This window comes from Dryas octopetala, chromosome 9 (assembly GCF_963921425.1).
Source record: "Dryas octopetala chromosome 9, drDryOcto1.1, whole genome shotgun sequence".
NCBI classification, from domain to species: domain Eukaryota; kingdom Viridiplantae; phylum Streptophyta; class Magnoliopsida; order Rosales; family Rosaceae; genus Dryas; species Dryas octopetala.
In genome coordinates this window covers 18,819,708-18,842,252 of record NC_141374.1, presented here as the reverse complement: position 1 = coordinate 18,842,252, position 22,545 = coordinate 18,819,708, and the positions used below count along the sequence as shown (strand labels likewise).

The following is a 22,545-nucleotide window of genomic DNA, read 5'->3' as shown; positions in this document are numbered from 1 at the left end:
TTCTAAAATCTAATTAATTATAATTAGCATCCTGATCGATAAAGCACAATCTTTTTCCTTAAATTTATTCCTACATAACTATAGGTTTATTATTGCACTGGTTGACTTGGAATGGTGGTTAATTTCAATTGGATTAATATATACATGTGGGTGGGCGAAAAGGAGACATGTTCACCAAAACATTCAAGCCATGCTAAATTTTTGAATTTGAAAAAGTTAAACTACCTGTCAAGTTATGAAAATAGAAAAGAAAAAATGTCATATATACTCCTTATTAACCTAATATCACTTTAAAAAGAAAAAAACTAAAAAGAACTTAGACAAGTTGTAGTTTAAAGGTCATTATCAGTACGTGTTGGTTATTATACCCAAAATAGGATAATAAATTACATTGCAGCCCTTCTATTTATGTTCGTTGACTATTATCTGGGCCGGTTATGAAAATTTGGGAGCAATTAGGTGAACACTTAATAAAAAATTAAAAATAAGACTTTTGATCCTCTATGTACATTGACGTAACTCTTTTTACCAAGTACTTACAAATCATTGCATAAGTTTGGGACTAATTAACACTAAAAAGGATCATAAAATTTGAGAAGTTGGAAGCAGATTCAATTCCTCACTTAGCTTCCCCCGGCCAGAACCGTCCCTTAGATGTATAGCTCTTAATCTGTTTATAATTTCAGATGGAATCTGAACTTAGATTTTCATCAGTGAGCTTTCTCATCCAGCCTGTGGTTTCAGATAGAATCTATCTTAACTTAGATTTTCATCAGTTAGCAAGTCTTTATCCGTAACTGTTTCGCGAGTAAATTAACTCCGGCCAGAATAGGAATATTCTTGGTCACATGCATTCATTTCTGCCTTATCTTGCTACCTGCTATATAAGCTAACTGAACTTCCACTTGTCAGAATAAAAAGGGCGATAGATTGCTTTTTATAAATAATTATATAAAATCCCCTGCTCGATCAATATTGCCTACTTACCCAGTTACCACTTTCTCATGAAAAACAAAATAACAATTCTCTACCGTATGTATATATATGATCGATTATAATATTCTCCCTACTTAATTTGAAAATGTAGCTGCAAATCTCCACCTGACAAAAATATATAATGTTTGTAATTCATGAAATGATACTAGTTCATACATTCGTACACACACGCACACACCATGCACATTAATAATATTGGTTCACCACCATTTATGCATTTTCTTACTGCCTTGCACATTGGTCCTGTTGCAGATTCACAGGTTCTGGGGACAAAAAAACTCAATTATTAAGCATAATTAATTTGCATAAACTACTTGGGGACGGAATTTTTCTCTGCGCCTCATCGAGATCAGCACATTGTGTGACTAATTAATTAGATTCAATTTCTCTCCAGTCACCATTTACACATAAACTAATCAGAACCCAATTTTTAATTCTAATTCTGTACGTATTTCTCCTATCTAATTAGCATGAAAAAGCTATCTATTTGAACTATATATCTCACCTTATTAATGCAAATGTAAGCATTAATTTTTACAAGTGACTTAATTGCTAGCTAGCTATGACAATCCATATCTTTCCCAGTACTAATTAAGGAATAGATCTGAACCAATTAGACATGTAATTAAAATGTTTGATCAGTACTTTTGATCAAGTAAAGTTGGAAGGCCTATGGTGAGCTCAAGATTCAGGTCAGGCAAAGCACTACAGCTTGTGTTGCTTTCGGGGCCACTTGTAGAATCCAACAATGGATCCGAGTCTTTGTTATCCCCCTCAGAAATTTCAGGTTTACATGGATGATTAATATTATTATTCCTGCCGGAGCCAAATGATTTGGTAACGCCAATGTGTCCTATCCGATGGTTACTTGGGTCAATTCCCCTCTGTATTAGCTTTCTCCTTAGATGAGTGTTCCAGTAATTCTTCACTTCATTGTCAGTCCGCCCCGGCAATCTTCCAGCGATTAATGACCACCTATATTTCAATTTTAAAAGTAACTATGATCAATACATATATAGTTTTGGTAATTAATTTTAATTAATTATCAATTAGTGACTGAAAAAGACAAACCTAGTTTGCTAGCTAGCAACTACTAGTATTAGTATTACATTTTTAAACCAGCAATAGGAATTTATATATGCAGCAAAAACATGCATTATATGATCAATTGCTTGTGGCTTTAGCCGTTGGCTAGCTATATATATAGGGGATTCTCAGAGAAAAAAAATAATTTATATTTGGTATTTGGTTCTTTTTGCTGCAATTTATTCAGAATATTCGAGGCCAATGCATAAGTTCAAATGAAATGTTTAAAAATAATTTATAATTTTCATTTTACCAAAATATTCCTTTATCTTATGCATGTTGCTGGAATTTTCAGAAAAACTAAATAGATAGATAGTACTATACAAGGTATATATAAGATAAAAGAAAAGATGGCGCAGTAGAGCGCAGTACCTGTTTCCAAGAAGTGCATGGAGTTTGATGATGAGGTCCTCTTCATCTTCACCAAAGTTGCCACGTTTGAGGTCTGGCCTAAGGTAATTTATCCATCTTAATCTGCAACTTTTTCCACAACGAAGCAACCCTGCACCAATATTCAATAATTAATTGATTAATTAATTAATTAATGCAATAATATTAATACACACCATTTTTTTCAAGCAATGACTACATGCAAGATTAAAGAACTGCATGTGTTGTGCACTTGTGCGTGATGTTTTTGGTTGATTGTAAATTTGTAAATAATTAAGACATCATGCATTACCTGCAGCCATGGGAAGCGAGCGCCAGCTGCCTTCGCCATGTTTCTGAATATATTCTGTGAGTTTCTGGTCTTCTTGCTTCGACCATGCTCCTTTATTCATCTTTTTCTTTTCGCAACAAGGTGTTCTCATTTGTAATTTTTAATTAACAATGAAAAATTCTCCAGAAAATGCTAGCTTAAACAGATACACAGAGAGAGATTTACATAGAGAGAGAGAGCAACTGATGAAGGAGCCAAGTGAGGAGGTAGAGCTAGCATGCTATATACAACAGAGTTTTCCATGCTGGGCTTGACTTACAGTTGTACAATAAACTACATCACCTGTCGAGTGTTTGGTGTGTCGGTACTATGCCAACCTTTATTTAATTATTTACTTATTTATTTAACTTAATTTGTCCTTCCTATCTTTGTGCAAAGGTTAAGAAATATTTCTAAAACCTCCCTAAATTCTCTTTACAACCAGTTACTTCAAACTGTGGAAACCTTTGTATATATTCTTTCCCATGAAAACTTTCTTTTTTTTCTTTAATTTTTTAATACAAATTAAGAGGCCCAAAAGGGAGAAGTTCCAAGTTAAGCCATGGGTGTGAGCCAAATGCTATCTATCAATCGAGCTACAAGCTCTACCCATGTAAAACTTTTACTAGCTAATCTTTTTCACCATGCATTAATTGTATGGGACACTAAACAAGAAAAAGAAAGTATGTTAGACAAAAAAAAAAAAAAAAAGAAAGAAAAATTAAAGTATGAGACACTTGAGAAGGTTAGTTAAAAAGATCCACTTCATATGTTAAAACCAATATAATTAAGGGTGCAACTTGATAGTTTTAATTTAAATTCTCCAATCAAATTCTGGTTGGGTTAGCTAGGTAGCTAGGGTTCAACCTGAACTCATTTAAATTCTCAATTCGTCCAATTAGAGATTAAGTTTGAGTTGAGTTTATTTGAATCCAATCAAGTTAGATTCATGTTTTAATTTGATAGTGGATCATTTTTTTAATTGAAAAATAAAGGTAACTTAATTGTGGCTAAATGAAACAAGTTATATAAATTATTCTGCTTAATAAATTAGTCACTCGATTACTCTATCTTTATGACTTTGAATTTTCCTTAAATAGGAGTACTCAGGCTAGGGCCGAGTTCAAAAGGCTGGATTGGAGCAAATGTTGACAAGACTGCATGGTCATAGTCACTCATATATCCAGTAGACCAGTACTATCCACTGAGAGTTGAATGGTAGATTCACAAGTGAGCTCTTTTCGGGAAACTTTCATAAGATCCACATGTCATCTTCCTGCTGTCAGTGGCATGCAAGACTGGACTGTATATATTTCACATCTGCCATTTATAGAACGAATGGCTTCCTTTTCCATAAGGTCAACATAAATATGAAGAAACACTGGCCAACCTTAAAGAATTTCATCACAGAGATTGATCAAAAGGTTTACAATACCAATGAAATTCATCAGAGTATAAAATACAAAAGAAATGGATGAAGTACTGTCTAGACTAGTATATATAATAGGCAGAGCCAATATATATATATGTATATATTCATCGATTTTCACAGTCATAATTATTTTATTATTGTTGCATGCTCTTTTTTTTTTTTTTGAAAAATGTTACTGCAGGACTTATTTGGAATATCTATACTTTAAATTGCAAGCGGACAAATATATGAAATTAAAATACATGAAAAATGAAGAACTAGAAATACATGCATGAAAGAATATCAAGCTCTTTTCTGGCTAAAATTCAAAACTAGACAAACTGCATTAAAACCTCGTTCTCGGCACTAAAATTTATCCGGTCAGTGAAACTTTCTGCAGTAGAAATATTATTTAATATATATAATATCATATATATGGTACGCGTCTCGATCAGCCCACAACTGCAAGCCTGAAAATGTAGAGTTGGTAGAAACTAGCAGAGATTGGAGAAGAGTTGACTGTTTGACTGTTAGATATCAAGGCTAGGGCTCTCGATCGATGGATGTTCTCCTTTGTTTTGGGATGTCTAAAGTGGTCCTCGCATTCACATATTTGAGCGCGAGAGTCAATTTTGAGCATAATTGAAAGAGCTTTATTATTGGACTTTATGAACGGGTGATATCAAAATTAGTAACATTTACCTTTAAGCATAAGAATTTGAGGAGTTGAGCTGACCAACAAAAAGGACGACATGAGAATTTGAGTGCAATATATGTGCATAAAATGATTAAACCATTTTTCATCTTTGATAAGGAAATAAAATAAAATATTTAATTCTTTCAACAAATCATAACAATTGATCTTCCTTAATTATGATTATAGATCTTGAAAACTTGGTGAACAAGAACAGTACGTACCGGAGGTATTCTTTACTAATTAAGGCATTGAATATATATATATATATATGCAACTAACTACTAACTTCAGCTACCTGGCCAAACAAAAAAAAAACTACTAACATCAGCTTAGGAGGAGTTAAGAGAGAGAGAAAGCTAGGTACGTAGCTAGTTGCACGAACATCTATAGTACAGTGGCAAGCACTACGTGTTAACAGGTGCTTCTGCCTCTTCAGCAGCTAAAGCTTCTGGTGTTTACACATCTCAGCCATGCGCAGGACATACTTTCAGTGATATGTATATATATTATATGATTAATATTTGATTTATCAGGGAAACTGGTGTAGCAACTGACAATACCTACTTAAAAATAGGACAAAGTCAAAAAGCAGCAAGAAGAAAGAGTACTGGCCAGGAGTCTAAGCTAGATCGATTTTGAGGACTACATTGTACAAATATAACATATATTGAAATATATATATATATAGGTGCTTCTTGAACATTAGGTTACCAATTAATGCCAAAAGAGATACTTAATTCGAATAAACTTACAAAACTACACAAGTTTAAAATTAAGTTAGATTATAACTCATTTCTAGTTCAGACCTATTAATTTGCTGCAGCCTTTACCATACGTATACTTCATTTTGTCTTGTTCTTCTTTTTGCTATTTTCAATGACGATTCTCAACCATTTCTTAATTAGTTTACATTAAGAAAAGTGGGGAACTTAATTAAGCATTAATTTCAAAGGAAGAATCATGATTCTTGAGTTGCATTCGGATTAATATATTCTCCTACAGCTACAATAGTGTTGTGAGTAATGTGGAGCAATGTCCCACATTGGAAAACTAAAGCTTAGTATATATGCTTATAAGTCTTGGCCTCTCCACCCATTACCAATTAGTTTTGGGTTGAATGCTCTAATTCTATCATGGTATCAGAGCTTGGTTATCCGCGTGTAAGGCCCAACGGCCACATGTGATCCTACGTCACCCAATACAATTTGTTCACGTGTAAAGCTCTTGAGCCTCTCCACCCATTATCAATTGATTTTAGATTGAATGCTCTAATTCTATCAAATAGTTCTCTCATTGCGCTCAAGCGCACAAACACATGCACACTCTTTGAATTAAGCAAAGTAGCCAAGCTCTCCTCCTACCTACCTTGCTAGTGGACCATTTCTGTGTATTGCAAGTAGCGTACGTGGCATAACAATTTCTGCATGAAGGAATGACCTACTACTTCGAGTCTTCGATTAATGCAACATTATAATGAAAAAGTTAAAATATAATTCACAGCCATGATATTTTTTTCCTTAATATTTCCTGTCGCGCGTCATATGATATATACGATGAATTCGAAGCATTTATGTAAAATTTAAGCCTCATTTTATGAGTTAATTATTCATCCGTAAATTGTACACAATGACACACAAAAGTAACGTTTCCCTATATATATATATAGTTAAAGAGAGATAGTTTACATTGTTAGGCAGTCATGTGCATGCCAAACTCGGTAAGTGCGTATAGTACGGTACTATAATTAATGACCAGTACAATTTCACACCTTTATACAACCGTAGACTATACTATACTATAGTATATATTCAAGTGTAGTCATAATGAAAGCCAGTCCACGTATCCAAGCACCATTGTCTAAAAGAAGCACTGGAGGTGGAGTTGAGGGTACTTGATGATCCATATATCAATATTTACTATCTAATTTGCTTCCTCATCAGCTCTGATCTTCCACAAGCAATTAATTGGACTATATATAATTGGAGTACTACTGCTTAATATATTAGAGAGTGAGCTCAAGATTCAAATCAGGCAAACAGCTGCTAATAGCAGCAGTACCTGATGAAGTGGCCATGGAATCCGAGACCTCTTGATCATCTTTGTTGGTGTCATGGCCCAAGTTCACAACTTTATTAATAGCAGGCAGCGGCTTATAATTGATATTGGGATGATGATGAACAACATGATGAGTAGTAGTGGTAGTAGTAATAGTACCAGTACCCATCTTCAATAGTTTTTTCCTGATATGGGAATTCCAGTAATTCTTCACCTCGTTGTCTGTCCTTCCTGGCAGTCTTCCTGCTATCAATGACCACCTAAATTCCTCATACATAAATGTATTCTTTCATCAAAAAATTTCACATTAATTAATATTTATTTATATAGAAATACATGTATGCCAATTAATCGATTTTTATGGTTATCAGAATTTGTGTCTTTGTAAATATGCAAAAAGGGAATAAATTTTTAATCGATATATATTCAAGTGTCAACTGTAGCTAGCTAGGTATTCATGATTTTTTTTTTGGTATCCTAGGAATTCATAAATTGATCAATGTATAGCAAATTTATTGAAATGAATATTTCTTAATTAAATTAAATTACACCATAGGCATAAAAGTAGAACTATTGTTTCTCTAGTCTGAGTCTCTAGCTATGTTCTTGGGTGTTATTGGGGAATTAATTTAATTTGGGAAAAAGGGCAGGAACATGTTATAGATATATCATGACTCATGAGATCGAATTGAGATCGAATTAACATGAGTTATAATTATAACTTATAATTAAGATGTAATTAATACGTACGTACCGGTTTCCAAGGAGTGCATGAAGTCTGATGATGAGGTCCTCTTCATCTTCTCCAAAGCTTCCGCGTTTAAGACCTGGTCTTAGATAGTTTATCCACCTTAGTCGACAACTTTTACCACAACGACGCAACCCTAGTCGATCATCATCATTGAAAAATATTAATTAAACAATATATATATGTATTTATTAATATATATATGTATTTATTAGAATTAATTAAAGTATAGCTAGCTAGAATCGTTCATATATGATGCACTCCGGCCAATTAATAAAGAAGATCAAAGATTGAGGAGAGAAGACGATAGCTATCATATTTTTGAGATATAAACCTGCAGCCTTAGGAAGAGAATTCCAGCAACCTTGGCCATGTTTTTTGATGTAGTCAATGAGTTTCTGGTCTTCTTGCTTAGACCATGCTCCTTTTGTTGTCTCTGTTTTCTCACAACAGGGCTTCCTCATTCCAGTTGACTCTTAATTGGTAGCTATATCATCCCAGAGCAAACAAAGAGATCAGATATATAGTTGCAACTAAAAAGCATATATATAAATATATATTTATATGCAGTACTTAGCAAGCTAGGGTATAAAAAGTTCCTGATGATCAGGAAGAGAAGAATCTAGTGAGGTCCATTGATACAAGATGTATATAGGTAGAGCAATACAAATGATCGTCCAAGATTATAATATATAAAAATGATATGTGTGTGTGTGTGTGTAGGGGGGTTCTTTTGGGGTTAGATGATGGAGATTTTCATCAATTCATTAATTAAGTGGACATGGACTGGTTGTTTTTTTACCCATGCTTTAACGTCATCATGCATCCTACGAATGACAAGAATGTGCATGGTTTGGTGAGGTGAGAATGTGCACCACTTAACTTTGACATGCATATTTTCCACCACCTGCCAACTAACACAATATTCATAAGTGGGTAGCCCCCAAAAAAAGAAAAAAAACAAAAAATAGACAAGGTCGGTCTTACCAAACCAAATTGAGCTTGAAAAATAGGCCCAATGTCTAGGCTGGGCTGGCCCAGGCCTGGAATTTGATTTGACTTTAAGGAGATGGCCCAACCTAACCTTGCCCATCAAATTAATTTGACCAGTCTTGCTAAGGTGCTGCAAGCACGCATAAAAAATAAAATAAAAATATAAAGGAGGAGAAAATCTGTCTTCTTGGATCTGACGAATCCCTCTTTGACAAGTGTCCAAATCCCACTTTGACACGTGTCCATCTTTACTTTACCTTTTTAACATTTCCAAAATCCAAAACAGTGCTCATCATGATGACTACGACCAATCTCAGTCTCTCGGGGACCTATAAAAGCCTGAAGCTTTGAAATCCCACCTTCTAATTTTCCCAAAATCCCCAAAATGCCACAACTGACCGAGGCCTACGCCAGCGCACCGTCCACGGAGCGAGGCCGTGGGATTCTGATCTCCGGCGACCCCAAATCGGACAAGCTCCTCTACACCAATGGCAGATCCGTAATTATGATGAACCTCAACAAGCCCCTCGAGGTCCAGGTCTACGCCGAGCACGCCTACCCGGCCACCGTCGCCAGGTTCTCGCCCAACGGCGAGTGGGTCGCGTCCGCCGACGTTTCCGGCACCGTCAGGATCTGGGGGACCCACAACGACTTCGTCTTGAAAAATGAGTTTAAGGTCCTCTCGGGTCGGATCGACGACCTCCAGTGGTCCCCCGACGGCTTGAGGATCGTCGCTTGTGGTGAGGGCAAAGGAAAGTCCTTGGTTCGCGCATTCATGTAAGCGCCCAGCGTCGTCGTTTTGATCATTTTATTTATAAAGTTGTTTTCTTTTCGTGGCGGATTTTCTGTTTGGTTAGTGAGAAAGTTGTTGCTGGAATTTGAATAGGTGGGATTCAGGCTCAACCGTGGGGGATTTTGATGGGCACTCAAAACGAGTTTTGAGCTGTGTGTTTAAGCCAACAAGACCCTTTCGCATTGTCACGTGTGGAGAGGATTTCTTGGTCAATTTCTACGAAGGACCACCTTTTAAATTCAAGCTATCTCACAGGTTTCTTCTTTATCATTGTTAAAACTTGAGGCTTTGATGGTCAATCAAATCACATTGTATGTATTAATGCATGTATGTGTTAGTGTTACTGGACTCACTCAAAGTTTCTTTCTCTTTTTTTGGTTTTTGGATGTCAGGGATCATTCAAATTTTGTGAATTGTGTAAGGTTTTCTCCAGATGGCAGTAAGTTTATCACTGTAAGCTCAGATAAAAAGGGTATTATTTATGATGGAAAGACGGCAGACAAGATTGGAGAACTCTCCTCGGAAGATGGCCACAAAGGCAGCATTTATGCACTTAGCTTTAGTCCTGATGGTAAACAGGTAAATATGAGATTCAATTACTGATTGAGCAAAATGGGGAATGCAAGTGCTATGAAAAGTAATGCGGGGAGTTTCATGTAATCAGGCCTAAGCCTAACCGCCTAACCAAGTATTATCTGCTTTGCATCTTTTATTGTCTTTGTGTTATAAAATTTGTTAATGTTTCCTTCCTGCTTGAATGTGCTAATCAATTCTAATTTAAATATTAGATCCTCACTGTGTCCGCTGACAAGTCCGCTAAAGTATGGGAGATATCTGAGGATGGTACTACTGGGAAGGTGAAGAAAACATTGACTTGTCCTGGATCTGGTGGAGTGGATGACATGTTGGTCGGGTGTCTATGGCAGAATGATCATCTTGTTACCGTTTCACTTGGAGGCATGATTAGTATATTCTCAGCAACTGACCTTGATAAAGACCCACTTTTGATTACTGGGCACATGAAGAATATTACTTCATTAGCTGTTCTAAAAGGTGACCCAAAAGTTATATTGTCTAGCAGCTATGATGGTCTAATTGTTAAATGGATTCAAGGCCTTGGATATAGTGGAAAATTACAAAGGAAGGAGAACTCTCAAATAAAATGTTTTGCAGCTGTTGATGAAGAAATCGTTTCATCTGGATTTGATAATACGGTAACTAAAATTTTATTTCTTTTGGTTTGATGCAATTTCATAATATCTACTCTACAATTTTATTTTTCTTGAGGAAAACAAAAATGTGCTTTTCAGTTGCATCTACTACCTTTTCACTTTGTTTACCATGTGAGCCAAATGTTTTACCAAATGTTTTACCAACATGGTTTCTGTACCATTATGTGATATCCCACGTACAATTACTGAATATTTGTATAAAGCAGTTGATAAAGCCTCAGTGAGTATAAAGCCATCAATTAATCTGCAATGACTATGGCTCCGTAAATAAAGCTTCATGGACAATGATTGATGTACCAAAATCATGTACTTCATTCTGTTAGCCCCCAGCTGTTTCACAAAAATAAAAAATAACATTTGTTTGATAAACATTTAAAATATTTTGTCAGTTTCATTTACCTAATGAAAGAAGAGGTTACCTGTAGTCAACAATTTAGGCATACTTGGCTATAATCTGATGGTCACAAGATTCTGGCTGATAGAAATATTTGCTTCTACTTTTCACAAATATTCTATGGGGAAATTGCTTTGCCACTTTTAGATTTCACCTTATCTCACTTTCTTCCTATTGTTTTTGTCTTATGACTAACCAGGTGTGGAGAGCTCCTGTACATGGTGATCAATGTGGAGATGCAGAATCTGTTGATGTTGGCAGTCAGCCGAAGGATTTAAGCCTTGCCCTTCAGTCTCCTGAACTTGCTTTGGTTTCAACTGATACTGGAGTTGTCATGCTCCGTGGCACAAAAGTAGTGTCAACTATTAACCTTGGGTTTACTGTGACAGCATCTGCTATTGCACCAGATGGAAGTGAAGCCATCATTGGTGGGCAGGACGGTAAACTGCATATATATTCTATAGTGGGTGATACACTTACAGAAGAGGCTGCCCTAGAGAAACATCGGGGTGCTGTTAGTGTCATACGTTACTCTCCCGATGTTTCAATGTTTGCTTCAGGAGATTTGAACCGAGAAGCTGTCATCTGGGATCGTGTCTCCCGAGAGGTAGCGTGCTCTTTGTCCTTAGCTACTGTTTATCATTTTGTTATTCTAACATTATAACCATCATTCTGGTATTTTTATCACTTAGGGGATGAAAAGGATAATAGAAAGTGTCTGTGTCTGTTTCTCTAGTCATGTGTGTTTGTCTGTGTCGTTTCTCCATTTGTAGAGTCAATGCCTTTTTTGAGCTGGTCAGGCCTCACAGTCATACAATACGAGACAATAAGTTGGTCCTTAGACATGGAATGCCCAATGTGCCTCAATATTGGTTCATTTCAAAATCTCCCATGTGAAGGGAGAGCTTCAGTAACATCTTCTCTAGAGGCCTGGTTGTGACTACTGTCTTCTTAATACTCTTGAACAACTTGCATTTTCTGAGTAAAGTTATGAGCTTGAACTTACTAGTCACATTTTTTGACACATGATGTATTGCAGGTCAAGCTTAAGAACATGTTGTACCATACTGCTCGAATAAACTGCCTTGCTTGGTCTCCTGATAGCAGCATGGTTGCTACTGGATCACTTGACACATGTGTCATCATTTATGAAGTTGACAAGCCTGCATCGAGCCGTACAACCATTAAGGGTGCCCACTTGGGTGGGGTGTATGGTTTGGCTTTCACTGATGAGTGCACTGTGGTTAGCTCTGGTGAGGATGCATTTGTTCGTGTTTGGAGGTTGACTCCGCAATGAAGGATTATGGAGGCCTTCTTAGGGATATCAAGGCTACAATAAGAAAGTTGATGGACTTGCTAGATTTCGTGTTTATACAGTTGTGAGCTTGCCATGTGATTGAAGGATGAGATGGTAAGCTAACCATTTCAGTTATCTCGTGTGTCACAAACGGCAATTCACAAGCAATTCTCTTATTCCATCACTCATAACCTTGCAACTTGGAGTTGGTGGTGGTGTCTATTTGCTAGCGATAAAAAGTAGGTGGTGATTATGTGTGATGTTTGTTTCTTATGTCTAGTTTGGCCATTCAAATTTTTCGAAGGTTTCGAACCAGATATCTTAGCTTGTGAACCCCCAGAGTTTTGAGATAGAAGTCGATGCACGGTAGTCACAGGGCAAGAATCTAGGTCGTGGGCATGACTTTCAATGCAGAACCACGAGATCAAACTGATTTTCAGCTGTATTTCTTTTTTTTTCCCCCACCTTTTGATGAAACCTTTCTTTGCTGGGTTTTTGGTATGAGGAAAGTCTGAAGTTTTCAATTTACTGTGTAATTATTTTATTTATGTCATTATATTTATATTGTATGAGATGCTGAATGTGGTAGCATGGGATTTGTATTTGTCTGTCATTATTTGGTTTTGAAAACAATGGGTTTGGTGCAACATGAAGCTCAAACTAGGCAACTTCATAAGATATAGTTACAGCGACCAATTTGACTACTTCAGTTTTGCTAAATCGGTTGACTGTTAGCTTTAGTGAGTGATTCTTTTGTTTTTTCTTTTGGTTAAGAGGTAAGCTATGTGTACGGCATTCTTTTATTCCAATATGAATAAAAATTGTACGTATTTAACAATGCTGGCTTCTGAAAAGTGAAAACCAACGTGAAAACCAAAAAAATTGGAGATAGCAGTACAAAAGCCCCTCTGTAAGAGTGAATTCTGAAGCACAGCCGTCCGTAAAGGCAAGGACAGAAAGAACCCATGGTATGGACAACTTGTAATTTTAACAGAACTAGAGTTTCAGAGTTCATCGTGCATCAATCTTTCTAGAGGTTCCTCCATCCTATGAACTGCATTGCCATAGGCCTGTGCATGATTTATGCCATCTTCAACAGGTCTAGGTCTGAGTTCTGCTTGCCCAACCAAACCAGCCTTAATGGCAGCAGTGACGTGCCTCTGCAACGTCAGTAGACCAATACGCTTCGAAACAACATAAAGAACAGCACAAGAAAACAAGAAAAATCCTAATGCAACTATCAGCCTGTCTATGACATCTTGACGTTGCATTGTGGAGAGTAGGTTTCTGGTTCGCATCAACAACGAACGGTGTCCCTTATATTCACTTTCAGCCTTCTTTAGTACTCCAGTAGATTCCTCTGCATAATATATAGTATTAGTCTACCGCCTGTGAACAATTTTTTCAAACAAATGTCAACCGAGCATTCACATTCCAATATTGCATACACGCAGACTCTGGAAGTAATGAATGAAACATCATTTGTCTTTAGCATTGACAATTTCTAAGATAAGCATTGCAAATAGCTAAATCAGAATAAAGTAACATGAGAATGCTTTGAGAACTTTGTAACATGGATGATACACTAGATCAGGTGGGATATGTTGCCTTCAATATATTGATGTTTACATAAGAGACCTCTTAGTCATGAAAGATCAGGGAGCAGAGCTGTGAATTTGTAATAAAAGACATGGCGCTGAGAGCTAATCATAAGAAGCTTAAGACATCAAATCATTCTCGCAGAACAAAGTATTCCAATTTTAAAACATGTTCATACACTAGAGGAAGTTTGAGCCAACTGTACCTGTCATCCCTGATTCTAATAGATCCAAAACCCTTTCCATAGTCACAGTATAACTAGAGGGTCCAAAAAAAAAAAGCATTCTGCTGATTTGCACAGACAACATCAATTAACAGCCTCTACCTTTTCTGTTTGATAGATCACCGAGTGTTGACGTATAACATCATTCCTTCTTTTTTTATTTGTGTTATTATTATTTTTTTTCACCTTTTATCTCTATGGAAATGCAAAGTTTTCAAACACTCTCCAGTAGTCCAGTATGAAAGCCAAAGTCAGCGTCACAAGATAAGTTGTTAAAAAAATAAAAAATAAGAAAATAGTGCCACACTCAGAGCAAGGTGAAGATTGAATTGATATGTAAGAATGAAAGGAACTCACCAAAAGTCATGAGTGTGCCTGCACTTCTTTCCACCTCCTGTGTACACACAAAGAAATAAGAAATCAAATATTGCATCCCACCAAAAGCTTCACACTATCATTGCATAAAGGTGGATGAATAATAAATGGAAAAGGCAAACATACAGCAACTGACCTGAACCATTAGTTGACGTGTACGGCGAAGGCTCTCTGTAATGCTTTCTGCGGCAGATGTCATTCCAGCCTTTGTCCTGGAACACAATGAGAAATGACATGCTTTAAATAACAAATTCATTTAAAAGTAAACTGTATTCATGCCCATCAATATAATCCCCAAGTTAAAGACAATGCCAACGCAAACCATACATGAATACTAATTTACTGAAAGCCATTCAAAATATTTGATACATACTGTAAGTTGCGTCTACGAATTGTGGACTCTTCTCCACCTCCCAAAAGAAGTTCTCTCTGAAACAAACACAGTCAAATCAATCACACATAAATAAACTACAAGTCCATAACTTTTTAAGCTTATTATCAACAAGGAAAATGCATCAATTAACTTATTTTGCCTCAAATCAGGGTAATAGTATCCACATAAAAGGTTTTAACATGAATAAGTAACCAACAATTCATAATGATGATGTCAAGCAATAATGTCGAAGACAATAAATTGGCTAAAATTAGTCCAGAAGGCCGTTTTGTTACCTCTTTCTGAGCAGCTTTCCTCATGTTAGCCTTTGCTTGCAAGTTGGCATTCCTCATGCTCAACCGCAAACTGATCAGAAAGACCACAAAAACTAGCATTACCATAACAATTAAATACACAGACAGAGCTCTAACTTAAAAATGATAGCTGAGAGCTTCGATTGTTGCATTAAATTGAAAGACATGACTAACTTAAAAGCATTCCAAATTAGAAAAACAAAAAACAAAAAACAAAAAATCTTTCTTCTTTTTTTTCCCAACATTCAAGATTTTCTTTTCCTTTACAGAACTGAAAATTTTCCTATGTTTTCGACCACTTTCTCTGCAGCCAAACAGAATTAGAGAGCATAAAATTGATACCTTTGGGATCGGTTTTTCCAGGACTGAAGCAAGGCCTTGGCGGACTGGACCTGATCTTCAGTAGGCAACTGAGGAGCAAACAGATCGAGCTTGAACTGCAAAGAATTGAGCAAGGCCAAGCCGTCCTGTGCGATCCCGTTCATTCTCGGTAGCGAGTCTTTCTGCGTCTCCATTTTGGTACCAGTAGTACTAAATGCAGGTGATTTACCATAGTCCTCAATTGCCTTTATTTGCTCTACGACCTTATTGTATGTTTCGTCCCATTCCTTCTTCACCTTCTCCACCTCCTCCTCTACCTTGTCCATCCACACTTACAATTTGTTTCGATGAATTGTTATGGGCAAAAACGGTGAGACAATGACTGTTTTGGCTTCTGAGAAAATGTGGGAAAGAAGGAAATATGAGATTCTGTATGGTTACTTTAGTCATAAAACGTACAGTGTTCGTTATTTCGTCCAAGCCAAATGCTGCGTTTGATTTGGCCCGCTCGAATACGCGAGAGATCAACTGAATCTGAGTGACCCACAACTCACATCTTTATGAGCCCAAAAGATTGGTAATATGGTATTCATACTTATGAGCCCAATAGAGGGAGAGGCCAACCAAGGCCCATCACCTCTATATAAAGTTTTTATTTTTTTAATTCCAAGTTTTAAACTTTAAAGAAATTTAAAATGAGGGCATAGAAAATTAATTAGGATGATGGGTAGAGTGATTAAATTTATGAGTAGCAACAACTCATATTCAAAATAGGTACGAGACAACTTTTTTCTTTTATATGTAGAGTTATTAATTTTTATCTAATGTAGAAAAACCGGATGTTAAAACACAAATGAATCCGACAAGTTTGAGATTTGGGTGGGTTTTGGGAAGGGGGCAAGATGGAAGAACAAAAGGGGAAAAAAGTAAGAACTAAGAGAGGATGTAATTCCTCTAGATCTGAGCATAAAGCTCAAACAAATCACCACAAGAAGGTGTAGGAAAGTGAGCATATGGCTCAAGAAAATCACCACATGAGAAGGTGAACGTAAGCTCAACACAGAAAAAGAGAAAGAAAGGCTGTCTCAAAAGGGAAAGAGAGGAGTGGGGACAGAAGGGGAGAAAGGGGTTGGTGGCTGACTATCAAACCTGCTAGGTTTTTCTCTTTACGAAAACTTAATTCCTTGTTTGTCTTTGAGTAATCAATTAATATTCTAAGTAATTGCAGGAAAACTATAGCCACGGTTTCAACGTTTCTCTCATGCATAAAGCAAGACGTCACTCAACGACCATATTGTTGAAAGAATCAGTAGAATTAACAGTGCCAGTAGCAGCAAAGTCCAAGCTCCCCCAATTTTCTTCCACTGCCATATAATCATCAAAGCAAAGGTCGGTGGCAGATACACCTTGGAATGAGCCCAGTGCCGCTTTCCACCTTCCCAGCTACCACAGGTCCACAACACCCACTCTGCCTTCCTCAGCTACCACATCACCTACTCCCTCAGCTGCCACATTACCATATTCATTACATATTAATCAGATCACGTGCACCATTTTAGTAGTCACAATTACTTAAAGCACTTAGAAGTCGAAGAACATTGAAATGGCAAGCAGAATATAGAATGGTTAATTAAATGATATTCATCAGACATGCATTTAATTTTGTGTCGGAGTCAAAATTAAAAAATGCACGATTTGAGAATGTTACTGCCTACTGGAACAAGAGTACAGACTACAGAGAATCAGAGTAGAAATCTTGAAATACTCATCGTATGGAAGGACCACTAAAATAAATACATAACTCGCAGAAAAAAGAAATTTACGAGATCGATTTTGTAGATAACTTAACAAATTCATAGAGAAAGCATGTATAGACAAAACTACTTTAAGGAATTGAAATTAAGAGCATGCAAACAGAATCGTTCCAACAGAGAATAGAAATATTTATTGAAATAAATTAAAGATCAGTCAAGAAATAGCACAGAAAATCAATAAAAGGCAAAAACCAGGGGTGTTTGGCTACCACTGCAAAGAGAAGCGAGTAAAATACTTGTATGGAACACTGAATAGAAATTAACGGCTGAATAGATTTTTAGACCTGGATCTAATTTATATATATTCATCAGCGGTGCATTGAATTTGAGTCGCAGCTTCATAGTTAAACAAACGAATTAAATCACTAAAAACACGCATTAAATCGGTGCAAAAATCATAGAGAAGTCAGAAAAAGAAGATCGCGCGACTATAAATCTTGAATTACTCCTACGACGGAAAGAACACTGAAACAACAAGCTGAAAATGGAAAATTACTAGATCAATTTTTGTCAATTACAGCAATCGGAGCATCTTCCAACAGAAAAGAGTCAAAAGACACATTCCTTGAATGAAATTAAAGATCGGTGAAGAAATAGCACTAAAAAACAATGAAAAAAAAAGGCAAAAAAAAAGAAGAGCGTACTAAGGATCACAGCTTCTGCGGACTGCAAATCGTCGTCCTCTTCCTTCCATCGCGTACTTGCGTCGTTGATTGAAGATCAAAGATCGAAACCTAGAAGTTAAAAGAAGATTTAACGAATTCAGACTTGATTATCGTTTACATTACAAGAAAAGTACTAGTTTCACAATCAGGAGCCAAACAGGTTTCATTATTTCATACCTTGCGCTCTCAATTCGTAAGATAGTTCTGTAACTCTCTCTCTGCTTCAAAAGCACAATGCAAGGAACAAATAGATAATCGAGGCTTCGTTCTGGAAATTTCTGATGGGTGGACCGTCTTGTCTACATGAGGTTCTACAGTAGGCTGTGTGGACTCGTTATATCTTCCGCAAATCCTTTTCTCGTCTTCTTTTAAATGTTCGTTCATAGTTAATTAGTAGCTTCATGATCTTGTTTTGGTTTCCTAGAATTATTTATCCCTGCAATTTTTCACTTCTGTTATCGCCTGTTTGTTTTCTTTTTTCTGGTATGTATGTTGTGTTTATGTTTTTGTTTGCTGCAATGAAGTTGATTTAAACTCATTCTTCAAAGATTAAAAAATAAAAGTAAAATTTTTTCATTCTAGAAGTTGTTTAGGATCTTGATTTAGTTAGAGTGTTGTTATTTGCACATCATTTTCTTCTCTTTGCACACCCTTTCTTAAAAAAAAAAAAACTCAAAGAAAAAGACCTTATACCCCCCATCTATTTTTCTTTTTGCACACCCTTCCTAAACAGAAAAAAAAAACACACATACCCAAAAATCACACACCCCATCCCCATCTCCCCCCCCCCGGTACACACCCCCTCACCCACCTCTTCTCTCTCCGGCACACACCCATCCCCGAGCAGCCTACCACCACTGGCGACCACCCCACCCTCTCTTCTTTTTCTTCCCCTACCCCGACCACCTCCCTTCCTCCAACAAGCTCACCGTCGCGCGCTGGAGAAGAAAACTAAAAAAAAAAAAAAAAGGATCGGGTTCGGTGGACCAGTGCCGAACCCGATGGTTTCGTTCGGTAGGTACCCACCGAACAATCCTATTCTATTCGGCGGGTACCTGTCAAACGAAACCACCGGGTTCGGCACTGGTTCGCCGAACCCGCTGCAATTTTTTTTTTAAAAATTTGTTTGGTTGTCTGCTTGGGTGAGAGGAGAGAGGGAAGGAGAGAGAGAGAGAGAGAGAGAGAGAGAGAGAGAGAGAGAAAAGAAAGGGAGGAGCCGAGGAGGGGCTGCCAGGTTGGTTATGGTGGCTGTTTTGGGTGGTGGTGCGCGCGGTGGTGGTGCTGCAAGGAAGGTGGTGGCGCGCGATGGTGGTGGTGCGAGGAATGTGGTGCTGCTGGTGCAAGGAAGGTGGTGATCGGGCGGAGGGAAAAAAAACAGAGCAAGGGGGTGTGTACCGGGGAGAGATGGGGATGGGGGTGTGTGGGTGAGGGAAGGGCCAAATGTTCTTTTCTCTTGAATTTTTTTTTTTTTTTTTTCATAAATGGTGTGTAAAAAAATATTTAAAGGTGTGCAAATAGTAGCCCTCTTTAGTTAAATCAACCCACACTTTGTTTTAGAATCTCAACAGTGATTGCAAGCTTGGAACCTCTTCTCTCCAAATGTCCCAACGATCAATAATCAATGGTGTGGTTTGTGGGCCCGGGTGGCTAAATTTGGAATGGGCTTCGGTGGGCTAAGTTGGAACTATGGGCTATGGGTGTATTGTGGCCCCGCAAAATGCTTCTAATGGCTGGAGTCGATATGAAAAGAAAAAATAAAACGCGTGTAATTTGAAAAAACAAAACAATGACACGTGGCAAATAATTAGAATTAGATTAGAATTAGTTTTTAAATAATTAGAATTAGATTAGGATTGGCAAACAATGACGTGGCAAATGATGAATATTTCATACCCTCTAGTGTTTCATGCCCCTAAGCACCCTTTTGTGGGAGGCTCAAAGGGGTTTGCTATCAATAACAGGTAGTTTAATTTTTTAAAAACTTGTTTACTGAATGTTACCTCACAATGTATAGGATTTGTTTTATACTTTTTATTTTCTTAAGTGGATATAGTTGTTTTATACTATCAAATAAATCTAGCTTCTCCCATGTGCTGCTGTGCTTTTTCTTTGCATTTTTAACATGCACCAATTAGTAGCTAGAATTGCAAACACACATTGTACATAAAAAAGACTCCACTTTAATTAATTATATGAATATCTTCCTTGATTATATGATATGCATGCTTTTGGTTTGGGTAAATTATGGCTTTTTAAGTTCAGTCATGCATATCAGAATTAACCATATGAATAGTGGACAGAAAATTTATATATTATAATGCAAGAGACTTGTGCAGGTGATCCTTGTCCCATTAACCCATCTTTTGCATTATTAAATTAAAGGCGCTCTAATATTGCAGTCCCAGTGTGCCCTATGAATACCAGGGTATTTAATTTTGCATGTAAACACAGATACATGTAGAGTCATTAAACTTTATTTAATGGAGGAAAATGGGATGTTAATGCGGGATATGAGATAGCATTTGAACACTCTCTCACATCTCGCATTTCTTGTCCCATATTAGAGAAGAATTCTTTATATGTATGGCAGAAGTAAAAAAAAACAACTAAGAATGCTACTACTGAACATGGATTGTAAAGGGTTACATTTCAGTTGCTGTTGATCCACTCTTTGTGCCAGTTTGTCTGGAGCTCAAGTAGTCAAGTGTTTGATACCCCATTTAAATTTTATTAATCACCAGTAAGGCAGTAAGCTGCAAATTGCAAATGCATGTATTGCTCAACTTGCTCTTAAAACTTAAAAAGTGTGGGGTTTTCTTGACACCTAACTGTTCTAAATTCAATATAGGCGGCTTGATGAGAGAAGATGGGGTGTGGGGTCTGAGTTCATAGGCTTCTTGGTTAGTGTTGGCACCAACATGACTTTACTGTCCAATTGATTTCACAACTAGTTTCTGTTTTTTTTTTTTTTTTTTTTTTTTCTGGCCACTAGTTTCTTCATTTTTTGAATTGTTGGTGCCTTGCTAATATTTGGACTCCTAGCAGACTTGGGTCACTTGTCAGTCCCCAATACATATTTTTACTTTAATGGAGTTATGGCATTTGTTATTTTCCTCAATAGGTGTATTATTGATCTGAAGGGTCACAGTAGTAGACTTCTCAACAATCCAAAATTCAAGTTCACGTGTCTCTTAACTCTTTTAAGTCCTAACAAAATAACAGGCAGAGTCAGCAGACGTATATGCCATAAAGAGATCATTTGCATACTTTTCAACAATCATTCAGAGAAAGGGATCAATTGGGTCTCTGCTCAAAATGGACCACTATGAGTGTTATACATCACCAATTTGAAATCATGGTACATTCCTAAAATAAATTAAACAGAGACAAGATGAACAATGTGATATCAACTATATTTTCATGTGGGTATAATATTTTTTTTTTTCCAAAGGAAAAGAAAGGCAATGATCATTTGGTCAAAAAAGAAACTCAAACTCTATTCATTTGGTTTCTCATTGCTAGAACTTGCAAGTTTGCAACTCTAATATATATAGTGATTTGCGCACCTTTATATGAACTACATCATAACTCAGTTTAGACCCTCTAAAGATTCCATGCGAGATAGTGAAATGATGAATTATACTTTTGACTAAATGATAATGGTATCTCTTTATTTTAATATTCCTTTTGTTTAGCCAAAAACTTGACTAGAATTATTACTCTAGTTGCCTACTTTGAAAAAAGTTGTATGATTGAATCATTGATGTACTTTCAAGTGTAATATTCGTTTTCTTTTTGTGATTATAGCACGCTACAATTAATATTTCTACATTTTGATCCCGTTTTCCTTTTTGGTGATTTCACTATTAGATATCAAGGCAAGCACACATGGGTCCTAATTGTGCAATTGCTGACGCATGAAAAAGACATTCCAACTTGACTAATTTACCCTGCCTTTGATTATTGTTACTTCATTTCTTGGTGATAAAATCATACGTTACTTGTCCTTAATCAATCAATATTATATATCCTTACAGAAGGGGGAAATTTCAGGTGAAGCACCATACTATTCTCTGATTACCTTATCTATGGCTAGCTTGGGTTTCTCTCAATTATAATCTAACCCAAATTCATAAGAAACTTGTGAATCTTAATTATATACGTACAAAAAAAGAAGAAGCTAATTTTTTACTTACAAGATGTCACAAGAATTGTGTATGTTATGAAACGTTAATAGAGGTGTGATTAGTGAAGTTAACACGATCAACATGAATACATCATGTATATACAATCAGAGACGGATCAACTATATGGGCCCATTTTGGCAAAAAAAAAAAACTATATGAGCCCATTTTTTTGCAAAAAAATAAATAAATAATTAAATACCCTATTACCTATTAGTCTATTACCTAATTACCCCTATGTTATTAATTAAAGCAACAACTCAAAACAAGTAGAG

At 36.5% G+C, this 22,545-nt stretch overlaps 4 protein-coding genes across 5 annotated transcripts; 1 reads left to right on the top strand and 3 right to left on the bottom strand.

The window, feature by feature from the left end:
- Nucleotides 1–1,288: 1,288 nt before the first annotated feature.
- Nucleotides 1,289–2,981, bottom strand: LOC147275303 (MYB-like transcription factor 4). Its single transcript, XM_086257438.1, has 3 exons — nucleotides 2,765–2,981; nucleotides 2,455–2,584; nucleotides 1,289–1,971 (listed from the first exon to the last, which is right to left on the bottom strand). The coding sequence occupies exons 1-3, from the start codon at nucleotides 2,892–2,894 to the stop codon at nucleotides 1,635–1,637; spliced, it is 597 nt and encodes a 198-aa protein (XP_086113564.1). The 5' UTR covers nucleotides 2,895–2,981; the 3' UTR covers nucleotides 1,289–1,634.
- Nucleotides 2,982–6,523: 3,542 nt separating this feature from the next.
- LOC147275302 (MYB-like transcription factor 4) lies at nucleotides 6,524–8,408 on the bottom strand. Of its 2 annotated transcripts, none has more exons than XM_086257439.1 (3): nucleotides 8,028–8,408; nucleotides 7,700–7,829; nucleotides 6,524–7,205 (listed from the first exon to the last, which is right to left on the bottom strand). In XM_086257439.1, exons 1-3 carry the CDS (start codon nucleotides 8,155–8,157, stop codon nucleotides 6,893–6,895), a joined length of 573 nt encoding a protein of 190 aa, XP_086113565.1. In that variant the 5' UTR covers nucleotides 8,158–8,408; the 3' UTR covers nucleotides 6,524–6,892. The 2 variants fall into 2 exon arrangements, with proteins under 2 accessions (XP_086113565.1, XP_086113566.1); XM_086257440.1 differs by having other exon boundaries at nucleotides 8,058–8,408.
- Nucleotides 8,409–9,001: 593 nt separating this feature from the next.
- LOC147275301 (transducin family protein / WD-40 repeat family protein) lies at nucleotides 9,002–13,006 on the top strand. Its single transcript, XM_086257004.1, has 6 exons — nucleotides 9,002–9,463; nucleotides 9,573–9,734; nucleotides 9,872–10,058; nucleotides 10,268–10,693; nucleotides 11,305–11,712; nucleotides 12,145–13,006. Exons 1-6 carry the CDS (start codon nucleotides 9,072–9,074, stop codon nucleotides 12,400–12,402), a joined length of 1,833 nt encoding a protein of 610 aa, XP_086113130.1. The 5' UTR covers nucleotides 9,002–9,071; the 3' UTR covers nucleotides 12,403–13,006.
- Nucleotides 13,007–13,184: 178 nt separating this feature from the next.
- Nucleotides 13,185–18,538, bottom strand: LOC147275300 (uncharacterized). The gene is made up of 8 exons (XM_086257005.1): nucleotides 18,264–18,538; nucleotides 18,066–18,155; nucleotides 15,629–17,112; nucleotides 15,269–15,338; nucleotides 14,973–15,028; nucleotides 14,736–14,811; nucleotides 14,582–14,618; nucleotides 13,185–13,762 (listed from the first exon to the last, which is right to left on the bottom strand). Exons 3-8 carry the CDS (start codon nucleotides 15,931–15,933, stop codon nucleotides 13,407–13,409), a joined length of 900 nt encoding a protein of 299 aa, XP_086113131.1. The 5' UTR covers nucleotides 15,934–17,112; nucleotides 18,066–18,155; nucleotides 18,264–18,538; the 3' UTR covers nucleotides 13,185–13,406.
- Between the last annotated feature and the right edge of the window lie 4,007 nt (nucleotides 18,539–22,545).